Raw genomic sequence first — 22,282 nt, forward strand, 5'->3', positions numbered from 1 at the left:
CACCCGCCTCTCCCGCAAGCCCCCTCATCCCTGGTCCTCTCCCCACCGCCCCCCAGGGAGAACGACGAGGGAAGCCCGGGAGCCCCCACGCAAGCGCACCACCGCCCGGCTTCCCCGAGGCCGCCGGGCCGCCGCCCTGCGCGCCCGGTTGCCAAGGCAATGGCGCGGGCGCGGGAACCCGGGGAAGACCCCGCACTCCGGCTTGAGCCGGTTTCCCTGCTCTCCCTCCCCCTCAGTGCGCACTGCGGCGGCTTGCAGGATTCCCCGGGTTCCCCCCACCCCGCCACCCCGCCCAGGGCGCGGGCGAGAGGAGTGAGCAGCGCATGCGCCCCGGGCACGGCATCCCCCGCGCATCAGGAAAACCCCGGTGCGTGAGGCTGGTCCCCCGCACCCCGCCTGCCCAGCGCAGGCGCAGTGCGCGCGTCGGGTCCCCCCACCCCATGCCCGGTCGTTCTGGCAACGCGCGCGGGGATTCCCTGCTGTAGCTGCGCAGGCGCGGAGCCGGGATCTCCGCGGGGTGGGGGTGGGTGCGGGGCCGAAGCGAGCAGGTGCAGCTGCCGGGTGGGGCCGGAGAGGTGTCCGTGTCTCCACGGGCGGCCATCCTCCGGGGACACGCGTCCTGCCCGGCTCACGCACGCTGCCGGCCACCGTCCTCCAGGGACACGGACCCTTTCCTGGCGCACGCATGCTGCCTGATGGCCACCCTCCAGGACACGCGTCCTGCCCCGCTCACGCACGCTGCCGGCTGCGGTGGGCCCTGGTTCTTCACGGTTGTTCGGCTCCTTGGCCCTGGAGATGACTGGGCGTCAGGGCCCATTCCTGAGCCCATTTCCCAGTGCAGGTCTGAGACCGAGGCCTAGACCAGGAAGGTCAAATAGGCAGAGGCAGAATTTGAACCCGAAACACATCCTTTCAGCTTGCTTTGCGTCTGGGCCAACTTCAGCCAGACTCCGGGTTCCAGCACCCCCTCCTGCCTTCCAGTGGGCTCCGGGCATTTTCCCACCTATCAGGGGATCCATGTCTCCCAGGGGCTGGCCGCAGAACCGGGGTGCTCATTGCTGACCGGTGTGCACCCAGGGTGTGGTACCCAGCCCCGGGTACCCAGCCCCAGGGCGCCGTGCTGGGCTCCTCTGACAGCGCCCAGGCACCGCACCCTCTGCGCTGTGCCAAGTGTGCCACAAAGGCCGGTCGGTATGGGTGCCTGATGACTTTCGAAGGCCAGGGCACCCTCTCCCATTCTGTCCCCAGTATTAATGCCACCCCTGGCCCGGGGTAGAGAGCACCCCATCCCCACTTCTGGGCCTGGCCCCACGGAGCTGGGGACGTCCGACGCCCCCACAAGGACCATGTCTGGGAGGAGCTGACAGGCTGTGGGGACAGGCGACCTGGTGAGTCCTTTAGCTCTGCCCCTCCCGCGCCTCAGCTTCTCTTGCACAGGCCTCCCCTACACACGCCCCTCCCCTGGCCTTCCCTGGTCCAGCTGAGCGCCCTCCACCCCTCACCACCAGGTCTCTGGGCCCAGGAGCCTGGCCTACACCGTCCACTGATGCTGCTCTTCCATGGCCCAGCCCCACCCGGCAGCCTCTTCCCTCCTGGATGGCCGGCTGTACCAGCTGCTTCCCGCCGCACCCCAGGTCACCTGCTGGGCTCAGCTCCAGGCCCCTGGCGGCTCAGTGCCCCTCCTCTCTGCCCACTGCACTCCTGGGGCCCAGATCCCGTGGTGGCCATGGTGGCCCAGGAGCCCCGGCACGGCTGTGTCCCCTCCACACCAGCGAGCCACCCGCCCACACAGGCCCTGCTGCACACCGGGGTCTGGCCCCAGCCCTGCCGGCCAAGCCTTTATTGGGAGTGTCACTCCGAGCAGCGGCCCTCAGGTGATGGGAGGGGTGGCTGGTGACGGCTTGCAGCCGGGGGCCCCCTGCCCGGTCCTCCCCGAGGCCCGGTCCCTGGGGGACCTCTGCAGAATCCTGGGAGTCAAGGCTGCCCACAGCCCATGGGGTGTGGGCCGGCTCACTTGGGGGCGTTGTAGGGCACCGCCCGCTGGTTCATGGGGTTGTCCGGGGAGCGCAGCCACTCCTTCTTGAGCAGCTGCTTCAGCTGCGACAGCCGCATGTTGGGGTTCTCTTGCTTCAGCCGCGGCAGCTGCGCCTCCTCGAAGGCCGCAAAGGCCGCGCGCATGCGGCGTTCAGGGTGCCGGTCGGCCTCCTCGGCCACACTGCGGGTGTGCGCAGGCAGGGGGGTGTCAGGCGGCTGGGGAGCCCCGGGCCCGGCCCTCACCCCTCACCCCACACCCCTCACCCCTCCCCTACCTGAGGACAGCGATGGCGTCCTCGATGGTGCGCGCCTCCACGCTGCCCTCCTCCTGCACCCGCCGGTTCAAGTTCTCCTCCAGAGGTACCTCCAGGTGGCTCTTGGCTTTCTCAGCTGGGACGGGGTTGGGAAGCGTGCCAGGAGGAGGAAGAAGAGGAGGAGGAGGAGGGAGAGGAGGAGGGAGAGGATGGACGTCAGCTTTCTCCCCACCCTCCGGGCCCGCGCCAGAGCCCTGCACCTGCCCGCAGGAACATGCCGCGCCCAGGGGACGCTCTCCAGCTGGTGCAGCCCAGCCTAACCCCGCAGGCTGCGGTCCATCCCGCACCCCACGCTTGCCCACCTGGCTCCGGGGCCTCGCGGTGCTGCTGCTCGCGGCGCAGGGTGTCCTCAATCTGGGCACGGGTGACCTTGGCGGGCGCCGCAGCTCGCGGGGCCTTGCCCCCCTTAAGCTTGGAGTCCTCCTCCTCCAGCAGCCTCTGCGTCTCCTTCTTGCGCTCCAGCTGCTCCAGGCGCCGCTTCTCCTTCTCCTCCTGTGGGGGAGGGGGCTGGGGGTCAGGCGGACCACCCACCATTTCCAGGGGTCCCTGCAGGTGCCTGGTGCCCTGAGCCTGTTGCCTGCTCCATCCCACCCTGCCTCCCAGCCTTGGCACCTGCCATCCTTGCTGTGGGAGCCCTCCTCTCAGTTAGCCTAGCTCATCCTGGGCTCCCCGCTCCAGTCCTGGGGCGCACAGGGACAGCAGCTTGAGGCACCTGACCCAGAGGAAAGGGATGAAGGAAGGGCAGGGAGGAAGCCCGTCCCAGGCACCCCTCCTCCTGCGGCCCCATGGGCCACAGCTAACTGGTGTGTGCTCTGGACATCCCCCCAAAGTCGCTGGGCTCGATCATTGGCTTCCAGAGTTTTAGGGGGCAGGAGTGGGGTGTGGGACTCATTGCTGGGGCTCTTGGAGACAGAGCAGCCATGCCCTGGTTCACTCCCCAAGTGGCCACAACAGCTAGAGCTGAGCCGACCAGGAGACAGGAGCTTCTTCTGGGTCTCCCACGCAGGTGCAGGGTCCCAAGGCTTTGGGCCGTCCTCCACTGCTTTCCCAGGCAAGGAGCTGGGTGGGAAATGGAGCAGTGGGACTGGCCCCAGGCACTGCATGTGGGCTGTGGGTGTCCCGGGCACGCCCCTAGCTAGGCTCGTAATCCATGCAGCTGTCCCGGGATGTGGCGTTCAGCAACAGAAACCCAGAAGGGGTGAGATCTGTCTTTGCTGTGACAGGGTGGGGACTGTGGGGCTGTGCCGCCAGCGCCCAGAAGCAACGGAATGCAGGGGGGACTCAGAGGGCTCCCAGCAGGCGGCCAGATGTGCTGCATGGCCCGGGAGGGAGTGTAGACCTCACAGGCCAGGGATGTGGCTCAGCTGGTTAAGCAACCACCTGCATGGGAGACCCGGACGGAGCTGCTGTCTCAGCCTGGCTCATGCCCTGGATGTTGCAGCCATTTCCATCGTCCAAACAGGATGGAAATAAATTTCAAAAACAGCCTAGGATGTGGCAGGACCTCGCGCGGCACACACAGGGCGACAGCCGGCTGCATACAGGTTCCCGGCCCTGGCCGGCAGGTGCACACAGGCGCACTGCCGCCAAGCTGGCCTCTGGCGCCACCTGCTGAGCAGCGGCCAGGCGCGCGCCCCAAGCCCCCAGTGCCCCCAGTCCCACGGCCGTCTGGGGGCGCACGCAAGCACCTTGCGCTGCTCTTTCCTCATGACGTGTTTGTCGTCATCCTTCCAGTACGCATCTTCCAGCTCCTTCTGCCTCCGGGCATCGGCCGCCGCCTTGGCCTCAGCCTTCCGCGCTCGGGCCGCTGCCGACTTGCTGTTCTCGCCCTGGAACTTCTTGGGCATCCCTCAGCTGGCTGCCTGCGGGGCCGAGGCCAGGGATCCGTGAGCGGGGCTGGCGGGGCAGGCCCTGGTCAACCCCCCATACCCACCCCTACCCCCACTTGCTGGGTCAAGATGAGAACTTCAAAGTCTACATGCAACAAATGATTTGGAAGGCAGAGTGACAGAAAAAAGATTTCCACTAGCTGGGTCACTTTGCAAAGGGCCACAGTGGCTGAAACCAGGAGCTTCTTCTGGGTCTCCCATGCGGGTGCAGGGTCCCAAGGCTTTGGCCCGTCCTCCACTGCTTTCCCAGGCCACAGGCAGGGAGCTGGATGGGAAGTGGAGCAGCCAGGATTCGAACCGGAGCCTATTTGGATTGCCAATATTGTAACACAGCACATTAGCTCGCTATCAGCTGCTGGAAAAATGCTGGGGCCCTGCACAGCCGTGGGAGACCTGGATGGAGCTCCTGGCTTTGCCGTGGCCGTTGGGCAGCAAACCAGAGCATGCAATATCTCTCTTCCTCTCTACCTTTCAAATACACAGAGCAATTATTTTCAGAGCCAGACAGCAGCTGAGCCCCTGGGAGGCCCCAGTCCATCTCCTTCCCTCACCCACAGGCCCTGCACACTGGGGAAGCAGGTGGCCGGGGTGGACACAGCCGAGAGGCGACCCAGCCATCAGAGATGCCGCTCCAGCCCTGGGTCCCCAAACCCTGCAAGAGGAGGTGCAGGGCTGGGCTGTCAGCGTTCCCCGATCCCCGACCAGGTCCCCCAGGCAGAGCCTGGAGCCTGACCTGCCCAGCCCCCAGGGGCCGGGGCGGCAGTGGGGGGCAGCAGTGGAGGGCAGCAGGGCTCACCCAACAGCCCGGCATTTACTGGGGCTGCACAGCCCCTGGGTGCCAGAGCAGTGGGGGGCAGCAGGGTTCACCCAGCAGCCCGGCAATGTCTAGGGGTGCACAGCCCCTGGGTGCCGGGGCAGTGGGGGGCAGCAGGGCTCACCCAGCAGCCCGGCACTGACTGGGGGTGCACAGGTGGGTTCAGGCCTCCTCATCTTAGACCTGGGTTCGCTTCCAGGCCCCCCCGACATCACACCTGCTCCCTCGTCATCCTCCAACTTGTATTCATTGCCACCTGCCCGGGGGGCGGGACCGGGATCTGAGGGGTGCAGGGAGCCTTCCGTGACCCCCCGTTTGGACTTCAGGGGATCACCACGTGCAGCGCACCGCCTCTGCAGCCCAGGGTCATCCTACACCCTTCTTCGTGGACGTGGGGGCGGGCAGTGGTCCTTGAGGGCAGGGCTGGACCTGCGTCCGTCGGCCATCCCCCAGGCCTGCTGACCCGTGCACCCCCTGACCTGGAACCGCGGGTGCGTGGGGTGCCATACTCGCCATTTCTCCAGGCCTCTAGGGGCTGGGGATCCCCAGAGGGGTGCGGGGCCTCCATGGGCTGGCCTGGGGTGCTCCAGCCTCCTGCCCCGGGGCGGCCCCCCAGCACCCCGCGCTCCGCCCGCCCCGCAGCCGCTCCCCTACCTCCTGCCCCCAGCGCCGGCCGGTCGCGCCTTTGTGACGTGAAGACGGCGTCCGTGACTTCACGCGCAGAGTCCAAACATCGGCTACCAGGAGTTGCCCGGACGCCAGGGCGCGCCCGGGCTAAATATGGCGCTCTTGACTTCACGCGCAGCATCCAAGCACCGGCTGCCAGGAGTTGCCCGGCAGCCCGGGAGAGCCCGGAGTAAAGATGGCGCCCGTGACTTCACGCGCAGCGTCCAAGCACCGGCTGCCAGGAGTTGCCCGGCCGCCAGGGCGCGCCGATGAGCCGGAGCGGAGCGGACGGCTCCTTCTGCTGTCCACCGAGGCAGCAGGACTTGGCTCTGGCCCCCTCCGGGTCCTGCCAAGGGACCAGCCCTCCTCCCGGGCTCCTCCCACTCGGCAGGTCACTCAGTGGCTTGTGATGGAGCAGCTGGGGCTGGCTTGCAGGGAGCAGATGTCAGATTTTCCAATGCACTCGGCCCCCACATGTCCCGGACTTACTAAGCCTGGGTGGGTGTAGGGGCAGCTGCACCTGGCTGGACCAGGTGGGACTGACCGGGGCGTCCACTCATAGATGTCCTCCCTCGGCCACACTGCTGGAACCCACCCCCGTCTGCACCTCCCTGCTCTCGTCCCCCATGGCTCCCTCCTGCCCTCTGAGTTTCTGCCTGGCTCCACCCCACAGCATCGCCCTCCCTGCAGGGCTGGGTGCCACGCGCCCTCTCTACCCGCTGACCCCTGCCCTGAGGACGGCGAGGCCTCCTGCTCCAGGCCTCTCCTCCCCGGTATCTATCCAGTCGGGAGGTGCATTGGCCTGTTTTTTGTTTTTCGGGCGCACCTGGCATGGGTGTCCCCCCTCAAGAACCAGCAGCCCCAGCCAGTTATTGAGCTGGGCTTTGGCCAGTGGGAGGCGGCAGGTTGGTGGTGGGGAGAAGGAAGAAGCGCCCAAAGCAACATCTTGTGAAGTTTGCATGAGTGATGAGCAGCCGGGCCTGTCCCACCGGGGGGCGGGGGGCTTACCTCACTGCTCAGAAAGAAGGTTTCAGGGGGCAGGCGTTGAGTCGAGTGGCTAAGCTACCCTGAGCCCAGGTCAGGGGGCCTGGGTTCGAGTCCCGCCTCTCTTCTCCATCCAGCTCCCATGCATGCACAGGTCCTGGCAGGCAGCAGGAGATGTCTCCAGCACTCGGGTCCCCCTGCCACCCATGTGGGAGCCCCCGACGGAACCCCCGACTTGGGCCTGACGGACCCTGGGCTGGTGGAGGTATTAAGAGATGCTAGCAAACCTCAACATGTTTGAGGCAGAAACGTGTTCGGTTGGCTCATAAGTCAACGGATGAAGAAACCTTTGGCTGCTGAAGGGGGTGCTGAGGTGGAGGGAACACTCCACGCCCTCGTGTGTGTGAACCTGCCGGGCGTTTGTATACCTGCCAAGGGCGGGGTTGTAGGTGCTGCCATGAAGTGAAGCAGTTAAAGCCAGAACACATCGAGGGCAGCGCTGTGGTATCGTCCCTGAAGCCGTGTGGGAGACCTGGAAGAGGCTCCTGGCTTGGCCCGGCAGCTGGCCAGCTGTAGCCATTTGGAATGCGGCAGCAGCTGCCGGGTTCCTGAGCTGGGTTCCTGAGTCAGGGTGCAAAGTTGTTCCCTGGAGAGCTCACCTTTGCTCATCACGATGTATTTCATCCTGGAGGGTGCCGAGCAACAGGAAATAAGGCTGCGTGCTCGTGGCCAAGTGTGAGCTGGGCTGCATCCCACAGCCCAGGTCTTCACCAATGACCCAGGTCTTGGCAAAAGGATTAGGAGGTGACCCAGAAGAGTGGCCTGGCAGCAATAGGGGGGTTTAAAGGGCTGGGGTGTCCATCTGGCCACATGACCCATCCAGTCAGATCGGGGGGCTACAGAGAGTGAGAGAGCTTCGGACAACAGCCGCAGCTCCCGGGCCACATGCAGCCCACACCCTTATGGCCGCTTCTGAGGCCGCTGGGCTGGGTTGAGGTGTCCCCTCCTTCCTGTTCTTCTGGGTGAATGGGGTTTACTGCCTGTGAAATAGGTCAAATTCTTTTCCAGATTCTACTGGCAGGAGTTACAGGGGCTGGGGGTGGGGAGTGCCACTTAGGAGGTTAGCCAGGGTGTGGGTGGGTTATTCCAGAGGTCCTGGGCCTCTGCTGTCCCCCGCTGCTGCCCTCCTAAGGAGTACACTGGGCCAGGGTCTGGTCCTGCACCTTCATCCAGCTGGCATGGCCTGTGGAAAGCAGGCAGGGTGGTGGTGGGGGGTGGGGGGCCGCTGTCTGTCCCGTGTGACATGAGGCAGCCTGGGGACCCCTCATGCTTGGACAAGGCCCAGACGACTTAGGTAGATATTCCAGTGCCACCGGCTACAGGGTCTGACAGCCTGGGGGCTGATAGAGACCTGGCCCCAAATCCCAGCTCTGGGCCAGCCTGGTGCCTGGGCACGGAGGCGAGCAGGGGCTGCCTGGGGAACTCAACCACAGGGCTTGGCAGCTGTGTGTGGCTGTGCACCAGAGTGTGTGTGTATGTGTGTGCATCAGGGGGAAGATCTTTGAAGTTACTCTCAGCCATCAACATGGCTCCCAGCACCATGGCCCCAAGGCTCGTGTGGGCTTCCTCCATCCTGGCCTTGATTTTGGGGTCCCCTCCTGCTGTCTTAGGAAGTGGACTGGACCCTCTTTGCTGGGACTGGCGCAGTAGCATACCAGGTTAATCCTCCACCCGTGGTGCCAGCAACCCATAGGGGGGCACCGATTCAAGTCCCACCGATTCAGCTCCCTGCTCATGTGCCTGGGGAAGCAACAGAGGGCGACCCTGAGGGGTGCTGTGTTCTTGGGCCGCTACACCCATGTGGGAGACCCGGTTTGGGTCCTTGGCTCCCACCCCATGTCCCCAGCTTCTTCCTGCACTTCCCAGTTCTGGCCAGTTCCCTGTCTGTGGGACAGGCTGGGTCACTGCACGCCCGGTTTTCTTGAGCGCCCCCGCATGCCTGCCTCGCACCCCCAGCCCTGCTTCCCGGCCTGTCTGGGTTAGGGGGACCCTGGCCCAGGCGCTGGTGGCTGTGCCTGCCGGCCACTCACGTGCCACAAAGCAAATGTTTAAGCAGGGATTGAGTTCAGCAAACAGGCCGTGCCTCAGGGGCCCTGGGGAGCCTGAGGTGGGACCCTGGACCAAGCCCCTCCAGGATGCACAAAGGCCATTTGTCTGTGAACTTTGACCTTGTGGTCTGCAGGCTCCAGACGCTCTGGCTACACCTGCGTGCGTTCTGATTTCGCCCCGGCACGGCCGGCAGTCCCATGCCTCCTCGCCCACATCAAACATGGGGGCCCCCGCCCACCCCACCCTGCCTCACCCCCAGACTGCCTCAGCCCTGTCCTAAACACGGCCTGGGAATGGAGGCACCTCTTCCCATCCAGCTCCCTGCCTGTGGCCTGGGAAAGCAGTGGAGCCCAGAGCCTTGGGACTCTGCACCCGCGTGGGAGACCCAGAAGGAGTTCTTGATTTCGGCTCAGCTCAGCTCTATCCATGGCAGCCATTGTAATCTCTTTCCTCTTGTTCACTGTGCCTTTCCAATAAAAATAAATACATCCTAAATAAATAAATAAATAAATAAGCATGAGGAATGTCAATCTTTGCCTTGTTAATCTCTTTTTTATTTAATTAAAGGAGAAAGTTCTGCTCGGTGTTGCTGGGGCAGCGAGTCTGAGCCGACCTGCCTGTTGCATAACCCCAGGCCAGGTCAAAAGTGACTCAGAGCGGACAGCACCCTCTGGCTGCAGGCCACACAGCCCTGGCATCCAGGTGCCACACTGCTGAGTGAGGGGCCGCAGGGCCAGGATGTGCCAGCTCCGTTCTGCCACCAGCCTGTGGTCAGGGGTGGGACAGGTGGTAAGGGGAGCAGGCGCCCTTGCATAGCTGTGTACCCCCAGGGTGCCTGGAGCCAGCACAACCTGAAGCTGGAAGTGGGTGGGGCATGGACGCTGGTGGGGGATGGGGAGGTGGCAGCTTGGGGCAGCCCCGGTGGAAACTTCTGGGCTCCCAGCTGTGTCCCCGTTTTGACTTCCCAGGCAGGGTTCCTGCTGGTAGAGGAATTCATCAGGGGCCTCCCTCTGGGGTGCAGCTGCAGAGGCCAGTAGGGGACAGGAGTGCTGTGCTGGGATGAGCTGGAGGGGTGCCCAGTCCTGGCCAGTTAGGAGAAGCCTGGAGCCCAGAGCGAGACCGGGGGGGGAGGGGCTGGGGGGACACTGCCCAGGGGGAGGGGACACTGCCCAGGGTAGGGGGAGGGGACACTGCCCAGGGTGAGGTTGGGGACACTGCCCAGGGTGGGGGTGGCAGGGGTCAGGAGTCACTGAGGCAGGAACCAGCCTTGGGGTGGGAGATAGCGAGAGGGACAAGCCGGGCTGGGAGCCTCCTGCGCAAAAGCAAGCGCTGGAGGCACAGCTGTGCTCCGCAGGGCCGCCGCCTCCTCCCAGGGGCAGCGGGGCTTCATTCCACCGTGACCAGGTCTCATGAGAAAGTCTCCATCCCAGAGATGGAAGGGCAGGCGCTGGGGGAGGGGAGGCCTGGAGCTGCTGGCCTGGGAAAGCGCTTGGCCAAGCTCCGGCTGTTATCCACCCAAGAAGACACAGCCAGGGGCCAGACCCCTCAGCACCGGCAGGGGCCCGGCAGGCAGGCAGTGCTGGCCAGTGTGGCCATATGATCCACGCAATGAGGGTAGAGTGCTGGGTGCTGGGGTATAACAGGTTAGACCTCCACCTGTGGTGCTGGCATCCCACAAGGGCACTGGTTCTAATCCCAGCAGCCCCACTTCCCACCCAGCTCCCTGCCTGTGTCCTGGGAAAGCAGTGGAGGACGGCCCAAAGCCTTGGGACCCTGCAACTGTGTAGGAGACCCAGAAGAAACTTGGCTCTTGGCTTCAGATCGACTCAGCTCTGGCCCATTGCAGCCACTTGGGGAGTGAACCAGCAGGTGGAAGATTTTCCTCTCTGTCTCTCCTTCTCTCTGTAAATCTGTCTTTCCAATAAAAATAAATAAATAAACAAATAGATGTCTCTCTTGGTTTCTCAAATACATACACAAATTATAGTCCAACAACGCTGTGTGACACAATGCAGCGCCAGTCACCTCCTTTAAAGTGGAGGAGGCAGGCCTCCCACACCGGTGCAGAGGCCCCAGCACTCGGGCCGGCCTCTGCTGCTTTCCCAGGCATGTGAGCAGGGAGCTGGATGGGAAGTGGAGCAGCTGGGACATGGGCTGCCAGGGCCCCCAGTGGTGGCTTCACCAGCTGTGCCACCACAGGGTCCCCAGAGTGGTTTGTGCTACAGCACGGGGCTGCCCCTCCTGCCCACTGCTGGCTGGCTTGTGTGTGTGTGTGTGCGTGTGTGCGTGTGCGTGCGTGTGTGACCGTGGGCCACCTCAAGCCAGCTCACTCAGCACCTGACCTAGGCCGACTGCACTGACGCTTATCAGCTGCTTGGGGTTCTGGCAAAGGGGGCTTCAGTTTTGGAGGGAGTGTTTTATTCACCACTGTTTGGGTGTTTCCAAAGCTGGCACGCTGGAGACATTCTTTGCCCACTTCACACACACACACACACACACACACACACACAGCCAGGGGCAGCTGCACAGGCATAAACCACACAAGTCTGACTTGCCACCTCCTCCCCAAACACAGACAGGAAAATGGAGGAGGGAGAGCTGGTGCCCAGGCTCTGCCAGGGCCCGGGTGGCGGGGTGATCCCCACCCACTTGTTGTCTCTTCCACACCTCAGTTTGTCTGTGAAACGGGGCAGCAGGGCTTGAACCCCAAACTCCTCCAGGAATCCTTTTTTTTATTATTTTTTCCCATTAATTACAATGTATTACGCGACACAATTTCATAGGCACTGGGATTCTCCCCCCTTCACCCCAAACCCTCCCCCCCAGTGGATTCCTCCATCTTGATGCATAGCCACAGCTCAAGTTCTGCTGGGATTCCCTCATTGCAAGCATATACCATACATAGAGTCCAGCATCCCACTGTCCAAATTCAACGACCTCTTAGGGAGGCCCTCTCAGGTCCGAAGGCAGAGCCAGCAGAGTGTCATCCTGATCAACTAGAAGCTCCAACATATCATCAGCAACAATCCAGTATGATGAGGCTGGTGCAGAGTCCTCTGACTGATATAGACCAGCATAGCGTCTCCCCTTGTCCTGTATTTCGCTGCCAACATATAACTGAGGTGGTTGATGGATCTATTCCATCTTCCGTCTTTTCGTGGTTAATGTTCTGATTCCTCCATTATGATTAACGGAGTTCCCAAAGAAACTTTGAGGTGTTCCCAGACCAGGTTCCTACATGTACTAGTAAGCACAGTGCCCGCCACAATCTACCACCCCGACTGCTGGGTTGGTTCTATTCTCAGCCTCGACCTCCACTGGAACCAATGAGTACTGCAGCCCATCCTGGTTCCGGCCATCACACACTCATGCTTCACTTAAATCAGTGGGAGGTGTGCTGGTTGGGTGCTGCATTCCTAACCAGCACAGGCAGCCTTGCCTTGGCATTTTGTATTGTATACCTTTTTTTTTTATTATTATCGCAACCGAACCTGGCCAGACCCCCGTCCTCCAGGAATCCTTGCCGTGGTACCTGTAACACCCTGGTTTGGGGGGTCTCATATTGGGGGTGCAGCAGCTTCGACTAGGGGCAGGCTGGCAGTAGGGCATTGGAGACATGACATGCCCCCACCCCCAGGGCAGCCTAGGCACTTCTGTCTTGCAGTCTGGAACTCATTTGCCTAGTGCCCCCTCTCAGCCCATCAGCACAGGAGGCTGTGGGTCCAGCAGCCAGCGACTGGCCCATGGCAAGGTGTCCTGGCTGGTGGGCAGTCCCAGGCTGGACCTGCCAATCACAGACTGGATTCCCGAAGGTCACTGTGGCCGTGGCCATGGCCGAGGGTCCCTGCCCCAGTGTCGTCCGCCTTGGGCCCTGGGAAGAGTGGGCAGTCCTCGCCCACCGGCAGCAAACCGAGCGTTTTCTTGTCTGCAGAGCGGGGCTGTTCAGAAACCTGAGGGTGGAGGGGTGTGAGGAGGGAAGATCCATTAGAGCCGCTGAAAACAACATGACAATGAGGGCTATTACATTCTACTGTGGTCTGGGAGGTTAAGCCTCAGCCTGTGGGGCTAGCATCCCAAATGGGCACTGGTTCACGTCCCGGCTGCCCCACTTCCCATCCAGCTCCCTGCCTGTGGCCTGTGAACGCAGTGGAGGACAGCCCTGCACCTGCGTGGGAGACCCAGAAGAAGCTCTTGGCTGGACACCCCAGGCCTCCCTGCCACCCCTGCCCAACCACTGAGTAATGGCCACACCTGCAAGAGCCCAAAGCCGCCACCTTCCTTATCTCCTACTTGGGAACCTGGCCCGACACTGACCTTGAGGAAGCCATCTCCGAGGGTGCTCACTTCCTCCTTGGGGGCCACAGAGGCCGTGTGCCGGGTCAGATCCCACCACAGCAGGCCCGGGCCCAGGCTGCTACGCTTGGTGGAGCCTGCGGCGCAAGGAGACAGGAAGGAACTCTTTGAAGAGATATTGTGTTTGATATTGGGGTAGTGGGGATCAGGACACCAGAGCCCTGGAGCGGGACAAGGACAGCCACGGGAGAGACGGTAGCAAGCTCTGTGACTCATCTGTTCACTGCGGACAATAGCAGGTGCCTGGGTGGGGCCAGCGTGGCCGCTCCCTCCATGTCAGCAAAGATTTCAGCACCACGGACAGCGCACTGCCCCCTTCGCCCGCACCCCTGCTCCAGCTGGGGTCTCCACATCCCCCCTCCGCACCCCTGCCTCAGCTGGGGCATCCACATCCCCCCCAACTCCTGCTCCAGCTGTGGTCTCCACATCCCCCCTGCACCCCTGTCTCAGCTGGGATCTTCGCATCCCACCCCTCCTCCTCTCCTCTCTTTCCAGGGTGCCAGGAGCCCTGCTTACCGGTCAGGTAGCTAACAAGGGCCCCACACAGCACGGTGACCACTGTGCCCAGCGCCCCGTAGTAGAGGTACGAGATGGCATAGAAGCTGTCGGCTAGGGCTGGTCGGCCGGGCTCCACCAGAGCAGAGCTGGGGGTGGGAGATAGGGAACAGTATTTCCTGTTAACGTTCCGACCGGGCAGTCCTCCCCAGACTTTTGTCCCTCCTCCAAGCCCCAGCCACTTGGCAGTTGTACATCCTGGGAGGCAGGAGGGAACTACTCATGTGCTGGCCTTGCTAGCCATGTGGGGGACCGGGATGGAGCTCCTGGCTCCCCCAAACCCTGTTCCCACCTCAGTCATCGGTACTGGACCCACAGCTCCAGCTACCAAACGCCCCCTTCTCCCTCTGGGCTCAGTGCCAAGCAAGCCTTCTCCCTTCCAGATCAGGCCAGGCCACATCTGCCAGGCCACACTCCCAGGCTACACCCTAAGCCATCCCCCAGGCTACATCCCCCCAGGCCACACCCCAAGCCATCCCCCAGGCTACATCCCCCCAGGTAACACCCCAAGCCACACCCAGGCCACACCCCAGGTAACACCCCAAGCCATATCCCAGGCTATATCCCCCAGGCCACACCAGCAGGCCACACACCCCCAGGCCACACCCCCAGATAACATCCCCAGGCCATACACCCCCAGATCATTCATCCTCAGGCCATACACCCCAGGCCACACAGTGGGAGACTCTCACCCCAAGTCCCCGGTGGAGGTGTTGGCAGCCAGGAGTGAGTCCAGAGAGCCAGAGGAAGAGGCGTTGGCCCAGGATGTTGCAGCACAGTCAGCCGCTGACGACGGCAGGACCCCCATCATGGGTGCGCTGGGTGGGTACAACGTGGCACCCACAGCCACCCACAGGGATACAACCAGGCCAGCAGCTAGCCCAGCGAGGACACCCTGGGGGCAGGGCTGGTGTCAGGGGCAAGGCTGAAGACCATGCCCTCCTGCTCTGGCCCCGCCTCCAGCCCTGTCCCCACCTTCAGCTTCTCCCTCCCACCCTAGCCCTTCCTCCAATCCCATCCACCCTGGGCACCCCACCCGCCCCTTCTCCACGCACCGGAGTGTTGCAGGCAGGCAGCAGCATGCCCAGGACAAAGGCTCCAAGAAGGGGGCCACTGATGACGCCCATGACTGTGAAGGAGCCCTGGGCAGACAGGCAGGGGTGAGGTCTCAGTTTCCCTAAAGAGGAAGGGACGCCCCCACCTTCCTTCCCAGTTCCTGGTGCCCAGCTCTGGGGATGGTGGAAAGCAGGTTGTTCCCCCTGGATGGAGGGGCTCAGTGCCCGCCTGTCGAGGAGGGGGGACGCCAGGTGCGCGAGGGCGTGGCGGGGGGCTCACCTGCAGAACGCCACCCCCCAGCAGCGAAGACAGAGCCGCCACAGTGATGCATGCCGAGCCGTAGATCAGAGCTGCAGCGGATGGGGGTAGGGGACCGGGGTGAGGACGAGACGGGGGCAGGGGCACGGTCCCCACCCCCGCCCCGCGGACCCCACACAGCTCACACAGCCCCTTGGAGATGAACATGAGTTTGCGGGGTGCCAGGTCGGGCAGCCGGGGCTTAATGAGGTCTTCTACGGTGACAGCGGCCATGGCATTGATACTGGTAGACGCCGTGCTGGGGGGCAGGGTGTGTGTGCAAACTCCTCAGCCCTGCCCGCCACGCCAACCAGAACGGTCCACACCCGCACCCCCCTGCCAGGAGCCTCCCTGGGGCAGCTCACCTGAGGGTACCGCTGTAAGCACAGGCCAGGAACAGTCCGGGGACACCAGGGAGCCCCTCAAAGATGTCTAGCACCAGCAGGGGCATGTACTGGAGGTAGGGGTGGGAGTGGGTGACTGCTCGGTCCCCCGGGCAGCAGTAGCAGCAGCAGCATCACAGCACAGAGCACAGAGCCGCTGGGATGAGATGCAGGCCCTGGTCCTGGGGTGTGTGTGTGCGCGTATGTCTATGGTTGCCGAGGGTCCCCTCCCAGACCCCTGCTTCCCCCAGGGCCTTGGCACACAGTGGGTGGGCCTCACCTGGTCAGGGGCCGAGATGCGTCCCGTGAGGAGTGGGTCGCAACCGTTATAGAAGACGAACATGACGAGGCCGCAGCATGCAGCACTGCCCACGATCAGAACCAGGCCCAGCTGGTTGACCAGGATGGCCCTGGCGGGGAGCAGGGGCGAGTGGGGAGCTGTCCCCTGAGGTGGCATTTGTCCTGGGGTTGGGGGGCTGGGGCCCAAGACTCCCCCACTCTCTCCTGGCCCTTCTGCACCCAGACACTCATGGCGTGGCCCGCCTCTTCCCTCCCCTGTCCACAGACACTCACAGCATAGCTTGCCTCTCCGAGCGGCAGGCCACGTAACGCTGCACCTGTGCCTGGTTCACACCGTACATGGACAACCACACCAGGGTGCCGCCCACCAGGAAGGTCCAGAAAGTGTAGCGTCTGCGGGGGTCTGGATCAAAACTGGGGCGGGGAGGCAGCAGGGCTAGGCAGGCACGTCACAGGGGCAGGTAGGGGAAGGGGCATCAGCAACGTGACGCCCCCCCCAGGACGCGTCCTCCACGCCCCCGGAGAGCTGTCTGAGCCTTCGAGGACCTGGAGGGAATTTTTTCTTGGAGGGGATTTTGAAAGGTGAATAGAAGTTTGTGTGCTGGGAGACTCTTGACATGGGAGAATTCTGTTGTCTGTGGGGGTGGGAGCTGGGAGGGCTGCTCCCCCTCCGCCCCTCTGCAGCTCTCCCCCACCCCTCCCTCCTGGCGTGGCACTCACTCCAGAAAGTTGAGCCGGGAGTGGTTCTGGGCCAGTTCCAGGGTGGCCCCGGTGCCCCCCACGAGCATGGCGCCACGGCCCAGGGTGACCCAGAAGCCGCTCAGCATCACCACCACCTGGAACACGTCGGTCCAGATCACCGCCTTCATGCCCCCCTGTGGGACAGGGTGGGGCGGGCTCAGCCTCGGGACTGGCCCTGACCGGCCTCTGCTGCATGCAGGGGGCTGCGGACCAGCACCTGTCCCCTCTCCCTGCCTCAGCTCTGATGCCAAGTGGACAGAGCCCAGAGGGATGGGAGAGGGACCTGGAGGGCATGCGTGGGTGCTACATCCAGCCATGCCTGAAGCTGACATGTGTCCAAATGCTTGGCACCCACCCGCCTCTTCGGGCATTCTGCATTGCTGAGCGGAGGACCCTGAGAGTTGGGGGCGGGCAGGGACAGGGAGAGGCCAGAGAGGGGTCCCTGGGGCGCCAGGGGAGGCTAGCGCTGGGCTGGGTAGGGGGCCGGGAGCCTCACTCACGATGGTGGTGTAGAAGGTACAGATGAACCCCGTGGACAGGAGTGAAGCCCAGATGTCCAGCCCGGTCACTGCGCGAGACCCTGCCCCCAGTCAGGGCGTCCCGCCCCCTCCTTGGAGCCCGCCCCCTCGGGGCAGCCCCCCCCCGCCCCCGCTCCCCTGGCCGGGCCCACCTTGGTTCAGGATGAGCGCGGGGGCATAGATGACGATGCCAGTGTACAGCATCTGCGGGCGGGGGGTGGGGGCAGGGGGCGCAGAGGTGAGGCCGCTGGCGGAACGGGGCCCTGCACCTCCCGGCTCCTCTGCGGGCTCACCGTGGCCACCAGGTACTGCAGCGTCCCGCAGAGGCGCACGGCGCGGCTGAAGCGCAGCTCCAGGTACTGCAGGAGGAGCCGGGGCTCTTGGTCATCTCAGGCCGCTGTGTCCCTGCCCTGCCCTGGGGCCTGCTTCACCCAGGATCCCCAGACCACAGCCCCCTGACCTGGCACCCCTGTTTCCCCCAGGCCCCCCAGGTCACCTCCCCCCGCACCTGATTTCCCTTAGCTCCCCCGCCCTGCCTCGAGCAGCCCCTGCTCCTGTACCAGTGTGCCCCTGCACCCCCGCCCTGTCGGTGCCCGGTGAAGCTCTGCCTGCCCCGTGTCTTATCCCCCGGGGCTTCCGGAGCTGCCACTGGACAGCGGCCCCGCAAACGCAAGTTTTGGCGCTGACTGTATATTGGGACACGATTTTAATCGCTTTCGTCCTGGAGGAAGTGTTGACATTAGTGCAGCGCGGAGCCATGAGCGGCCTGGGGGACCCTAGGTTGGAAGCCCAGGCCAGCCGGTAGGCACACGCTGAGTCTGTGGCCAGCGTGCACGCACGCTCACACTTGGCACAGGATGGCCGTGTGTTTCCCCCGAGGAGCCAGGATGGCAGCTTCCTTCTTCCTGCCCGTCCAGACGGCCCACAGCCTCTTCCTAGAACCCACGCCCACCTACCTACCACCCCCGGAAAGCAGGGAGACAGCGGGGCCAGGGGCCCCAGGGACGACAGGGTGGCCTTGGGCACAGCCTCCCCGCCGTCCCACAACACCGGCAGGTGTCTGTCCCCCCAGGGGAGACAGATGGCCTCATACCTCATAGGTGCTGGTCAGGCCCAGGCGGTAGAAGACCGGCAGGAAGACGATGGCGGTGAGCAGCGAGTTGACACACTGGGCCAGGCACATCCACAGGAACTTGAGGCCATAGCGGTAGGCCTCGGCCGGCACGCCCAGCACCTGTACCGCGGACATGAAACTGGCGGCCAGCGACAGCCCGACGGGCAGCGCCGTGAGGCTGCGGCCCCCCGTGAAGAAGTCATCGGTGCTGCGCTGGCCGCCCCGCGCCAGCCCCACCCACAGCCCGATGCCCGTGGACACGAGCAGCATCGTGGCGAACACGCCGTAGTCCCAGGCGCCGAAGGTGGCCCGCGGCTCTGCGTCCGTCCCCTCCATGAAGGATTCCCGCCGGGCGGAGCGCGCGCGTCCGTCCCTCCCCTGCCCCGGAGCCCCTGCTGTGCTGCGCGCTGCCCCGCGCCCGTCCCGGCTGCGTGCGGCTGTTCCCCTCGGTGGTGCCTTTGGGGGCCTGCAGGGGCGGCCCGAGGTCGTGGGCTGCGGATTTATGGAGCTCGGGGTTAGCGCGGCTCCGCCTCCCCCAGACCTGGAGGCGGGCGGGTACCCGCACCCTTTCGGCTCTGGGCCGGCCCGGGGCGGGCAGGTCGGGACGGGTCCGGGAGGCTACAGCAGGGCTGGGGGTGGGGACGGCGAGGCTCACGTGCCCCTCACCCCGAGGCCATGCGCGCAGGTGTCTGCGGCCACGGTGTGGCCACGCAGAGTAAGAGGCTTGGAAGGCGGGCGGGCGAACTCGCCTCGGTACGGGATTGGGGTGCGGGGGGGCCCGCGTTCGCCCCCTTTCTCTGGAGTCTTGGGGGAAGGCCCGCCCCCCGACATCCCCAGTGAGCCGGTGGGGACTGTTCCCCACCCAGGAGAGGGGCCGCTCCGGGCTCAGTTTCCCCGAGGAGCGCAGGGACGCGGTGACCCTCGCGGGCGCATCCATTCATCCACTCATTCACGCCTCCTGCGCGCAGCCAGCCCCGGGCGGGGAGCCAGCGGGAGGCGCGCTGGTGCAGAGCGCTCAGTGGAGCGCAGCCGCTCAAGGGGGACCCCCCCGGGCAGGCCGGACGCCCCCCACGAGGTTTGGGGGTTCACCCGCAAGCCCCTCTTCCCCCAGTGAGCGCAGCCGGACACTTCGGCCTCTGCCGCCCCCTCGCGGCTCGTCCCAGATGCTGGGGGGACTGGTGATGGAGGGTCAGCCTTGGGGGGCAGACAGGTGTGTGGGAGGACGCACGGACTGTAACCTTGTCCAGGAGCACAGATTCAACCCTGGCTGCTGGGCCTGTCAACTTGGGGAGCAGCCGCCCTGCTCCTGTCCGGGGGATCGTGGGCAGCGGGGCAGTGTCCCTGCCATGACCCCTGCACACACTGGGAACCCAGCCCAGGGGTGCTCCCGCGCACCCAGGAAAAGCCCCACGTAGCACTAATCTCGTCAGGTGTCAGACCTGCGGTTGCTGGGGTCCCCACTTCCTTGTTGGGCCTGGCTTTGTGTGGTGGCTGGGCAGGTGGGGCAGTGTCTGAAGGCCGGGCAGGGCAGGGTGGGGTGGCAGGGTCAGGCAGAGGACAGTGGGGGACCGGCGGGTTGCTGGGTCAGGTGCAGGGTGCTCCCCACCAGCCCTCCCACTTGCAGGGAGGATGGGAAGTCCAGCCGCCGCCCAGCAGGGATCCTGTGCTGCTGTGGGTGGGATGGTGAGAGACCCCAGGCCTGAACCTGGATCGGTGGACACCCAGACAGCGACCCTGGGGACACGTGTGTGCGTGTGTACACCCAGACAGCGACCCTGGGGACACCCCCAGACCTCAGGTGAGCAGGGTCCTGGAGTGTAGTGGGGGCAGCTGGAAGAGGACCCTCACTTTCCGCAAAGACAGGTGTCTGACCAATGCCAGCAGCCACCCCACCCACCAGCTGGGATCCGTGCCAAGGGGGTAGGCTACATTCCAGAACCACAATCCCCCACGTCCCCTCCACCCCCAGGCCCAGAGCAGCCACCCATGCCCCCTCCCAGGTTCAGGCAAAGAGGCAGCGGGTGTCATTCCGATCTTTATTGGGGTGCCAGGGGTGTGGCCCCTAGAAGAAGGTGTTGGGCCTCTTGGTGGTGAAGCGCGGCTTGTGCTGGCGCCGCAGCACCCGGTGGGGCAGCGGGAACTTGATCTTGGAGTCCTGCGGGGTGTGGGCAGGGTCGTTAGGCGAGATGAGCCAGGCTGGGGGTCCTCCCGGCCGCCCCCGCCCTGCCCTGGCTGCCCAGGCACTCACGTGGAACTGCTTCACGGCGGGCCGGCGGCACTTGCTGGCGGCGATCTCCTCCACCTTCATGATCTGGATCGAGTGGGCGCGGGCGCGGTGCCGGGCGCCCATGTCACGGTCTGCGGGAGGCACGGGCGGGGCCGCGGTCAGCTCAGGGCAGCCAGGCTGGGAGGCAGTGCTCACGTCGGGGGTGTAGGACCCCCACATTCACTTCAGGGGGCACGGACACAGCCCCGGGAAGGCGACGGGGTCGGCTCGCTGTGGCACCTGCGCTTTCGGCCGCTGCCACGGCAACAGTGGCCTTGGGTTGAGGTGCTGGGGTGCTGTCCCTGCGTCCACCCGCCCGCCCCACTCACAGCACTGCGTGACGGCGCCCGCCGTGGTCAGGTCGCGGTACTCGCGGTACATGTTGTGCGTGCCGCTGCGGGAGTCATAGCGCAGCCAGATGCCGAAGTTCTTGACGCGCAGAGGGGACTTCTCGAACACCTGCGGGGGTGGGGGGACTCAGGTGCCTGTGCGCTGGGTCGGGGTGCCCGACCCTCCCAGGGCTGCAGGCTGGCGCTGCCCACTGGGCTCCCCCGCACCCCGCCGCACCTGCCCGCAGTACACAATCTCCCCCGACGACTTCTTCATCTTCTTGAGCTGCGACACGAAGTACCAGAAACGCGACTTGGCCACCACATGGTTGGGTGCGAAGATACGCATGCGGTAGAGGGGCGGCGTGCGGCACTTGGGGGTCGGCAGGCAGCGCCCCACCACCTTGTACTCCCGGAGCTGCCGAGAGGGAGACGGGGTCATGGGGGGGCGGGAAGACAAGGCTGCACCCCCCAGCGCCCCTGAAACCCCCATGATACACCCACCCCAGGACGGCACCCAGCCTGGCTCCTGGGTCAGCTCGGGTCTCCCCCTCGTCCACTGGCATGACTGGGTGAGAGTGCCCACTTATGGGGGGAGAAGCCCACACCCCCAAACCTGCACCATGTCCGTGAGGGAACAGGGACGTGGAGAGGAGGGTCCCCACGGCTGCACTCGCCCTGCAGGGCCATTGGACCCCCAACCCAGGGAGCAGCCTGGCCCCCTATGTCCACCACGACCCCCCGGACCCCCATCTCCGTCTCCTGCACCCCTACCTCGGCCCCTCCGTTCCCCAGATCCCCGGCTGCACAGGCAGTACCCTGGCCCCCTGCAGCCAGCCACCCTGACCCCGACTCCGCAGGCAGCCCCCGATTCCGTGCTCCGGCCCCCGCGCTGACACCCCGGGCCCGGGCTCCGCACCAACCCACCGCATCAGCTCCGGACCCCGGGTCCCCACGTCCGCCCCCTGGACCCCCGGCCCCCACGTCCGGCCCCTGGAGCCCGGGTCCCCACGTCCGGCCCCTGGACCCCCGGCCCCCACGTCCGGCCCCTGGACCCCCGGCCCCCACGTCCGGCCCCTGGACCCCGGGTCCCCACGTCCGGCCCCTGGACCCCCGGCCCCCACGTCCGGCCCCTGGACCCCCGGCTCCCCACGTCCGCCCCCTGGACCCCGGGTCCCCACGTCCGCCCCCTGGACCCCCGACCCCCACGTGCGCCCCCGTCCCCGCCCCGGGCTCCCCACGCGGCGCCCGCCATGTTGGCTGCACCCCAGTGTGACGGCGCGGGGAGAGCGGCCCCACGGCCTCCGGGGCGCCCCAGCCGGCCCGGACCCCCGGCACCAGCCCACCCGCACTCCCCCGAGGCCGCCCGCACCACGTCCGCCCGTCCCTCGCCGTGGCCCGCTTCCTTACGGTGCCCGAGGCCTTCATGGCGCTCCGTCCGCGACCGCCGCCACCCGCAAAAGGAAGTTCCGTTCTCCGCGCAGACGCTCACCACGAGGCCCCCGCCGGAAGGCCCGCCCTCCCGATGCGGCGCGCCCATTGGCTGTCCAGCCGGCCGCT

The 22,282-nt window shown here is 65.2% G+C and overlaps 3 protein-coding genes and 1 non-coding gene across 5 annotated transcripts; all 4 read right to left on the reverse strand.

The window, feature by feature from the left end:
• Nucleotides 1-1,810: 1,810 nt before the first annotated feature.
• On the reverse strand, nt 1,811-5,746 carry CCDC124 (coiled-coil domain containing 124). 2 transcript variants are annotated; one of them, XM_058657836.1, is made up of 5 exons: nt 5,706-5,746; nt 4,037-4,210; nt 2,651-2,840; nt 2,310-2,424; nt 1,811-2,215 (listed from the first exon to the last, which is right to left on the reverse strand). In XM_058657836.1, the coding sequence occupies exons 2-5, from the start codon at nt 4,193-4,195 to the stop codon at nt 2,011-2,013; spliced, it is 669 nt and encodes a 222-aa protein (XP_058513819.1). In that variant the 5' UTR covers nt 4,196-4,210; nt 5,706-5,746; the 3' UTR covers nt 1,811-2,010. The 2 variants fall into 2 exon arrangements, with proteins under 2 accessions (XP_058513819.1, XP_004595601.2); XM_004595544.2 differs by lacking the exon at nt 5,706-5,746 and adding an exon at nt 5,561-5,692.
• A 6,855-nt stretch (nt 5,747-12,601) lies between these two features.
• On the reverse strand, nt 12,602-18,463 carry SLC5A5 (solute carrier family 5 member 5). Its single transcript, XM_004595794.2, has 15 exons — nt 18,107-18,463; nt 17,307-17,372; nt 17,166-17,217; nt 16,996-17,063; nt 16,475-16,629; nt 16,028-16,168; nt 15,735-15,864; nt 15,437-15,525; nt 15,218-15,330; nt 15,054-15,124; nt 14,774-14,860; nt 14,411-14,613; nt 13,680-13,807; nt 13,125-13,240; nt 12,602-12,760 (listed from the first exon to the last, which is right to left on the reverse strand). Exons 1-15 carry the CDS (start codon nt 18,461-18,463, stop codon nt 12,602-12,604), a joined length of 1,935 nt encoding a protein of 644 aa, XP_004595851.1.
• A 1,686-nt stretch (nt 18,464-20,149) lies between these two features.
• RPL18A (ribosomal protein L18a) lies at nt 20,150-22,282 on the reverse strand. The gene is made up of 5 exons (XM_004595545.4): nt 22,133-22,282; nt 20,961-21,140; nt 20,723-20,852; nt 20,376-20,485; nt 20,150-20,282 (listed from the first exon to the last, which is right to left on the reverse strand). Exons 1-5 carry the CDS (start codon nt 22,148-22,150, stop codon nt 20,190-20,192), a joined length of 531 nt encoding a protein of 176 aa, XP_004595602.1. The 5' UTR covers nt 22,151-22,282; the 3' UTR covers nt 20,150-20,189.
• Nucleotides 20,555-20,685, reverse strand: LOC118760680 (small nucleolar RNA SNORA68). The gene has a single exon (XR_004996919.1). It is a non-coding gene; the product is annotated as a small nucleolar RNA SNORA68 (small nucleolar RNA).

This window comes from Ochotona princeps, chromosome 33 (assembly GCF_030435755.1).
Source record: "Ochotona princeps isolate mOchPri1 chromosome 33, mOchPri1.hap1, whole genome shotgun sequence".
Taxonomy (NCBI): domain Eukaryota; kingdom Metazoa; phylum Chordata; class Mammalia; order Lagomorpha; family Ochotonidae; genus Ochotona; species Ochotona princeps.

What these genes read in the sequence shown, in the direction of transcription:
- SLC5A5 (XM_004595794.2), bottom strand. Translation starts at nt 18,463, where the DNA reads ATGGAGGGGACGGACGCAGAGCCGCGGGCCACCTTCGGCGCCTGGGAC. An exon ending in GTACCTTCTACACCACCATC is followed by an intron (nt 16,630 to 16,995) that starts GTGAGTGAGGCT and finishes CCTGTCCCACAG; the next exon opens with GGGGGCATGAAGGCGGTGAT. An exon ending in GCTTACAGCGGTACCCTCAG is followed by an intron (nt 15,331 to 15,436) that starts GTGAGCTGCCCC and finishes CCTGCCCCCCAG; the next exon opens with CACGGCGTCTACCAGTATCA.
- RPL18A (XM_004595545.4), bottom strand. An exon ending in AGATTGTGTACTGCGGGCAG is followed by an intron (nt 20,853 to 20,960) that starts GTGCGGCGGGGT and finishes CCACCCCCGCAG; the next exon opens with GTGTTCGAGAAGTCCCCTCT. An exon ending in GGGCGCCGTCACGCAGTGCT is followed by an intron (nt 20,486 to 20,722) that starts GTGAGTGGGGCG and finishes TGCCTCCCGCAG; the next exon opens with ACCGTGACATGGGCGCCCGG.
- CCDC124 (XM_058657836.1), bottom strand. Translation starts at nt 4,195, where the DNA reads ATGCCCAAGAAGTTCCAGGGCGAGAACAGCAAGTCGGCAGCGGCCCGA. An exon ending in CCGCGAGGCCCCGGAGCCAG is followed by an intron (nt 2,425 to 2,650) that starts GTGGGCAAGCGT and finishes ACCCCGTCCCAG; the next exon opens with CTGAGAAAGCCAAGAGCCAC. An exon ending in GACGCCATCGCTGTCCTCAG is followed by an intron (nt 2,216 to 2,309) that starts GTAGGGGAGGGG and finishes GCACACCCGCAG; the next exon opens with TGTGGCCGAGGAGGCCGACC.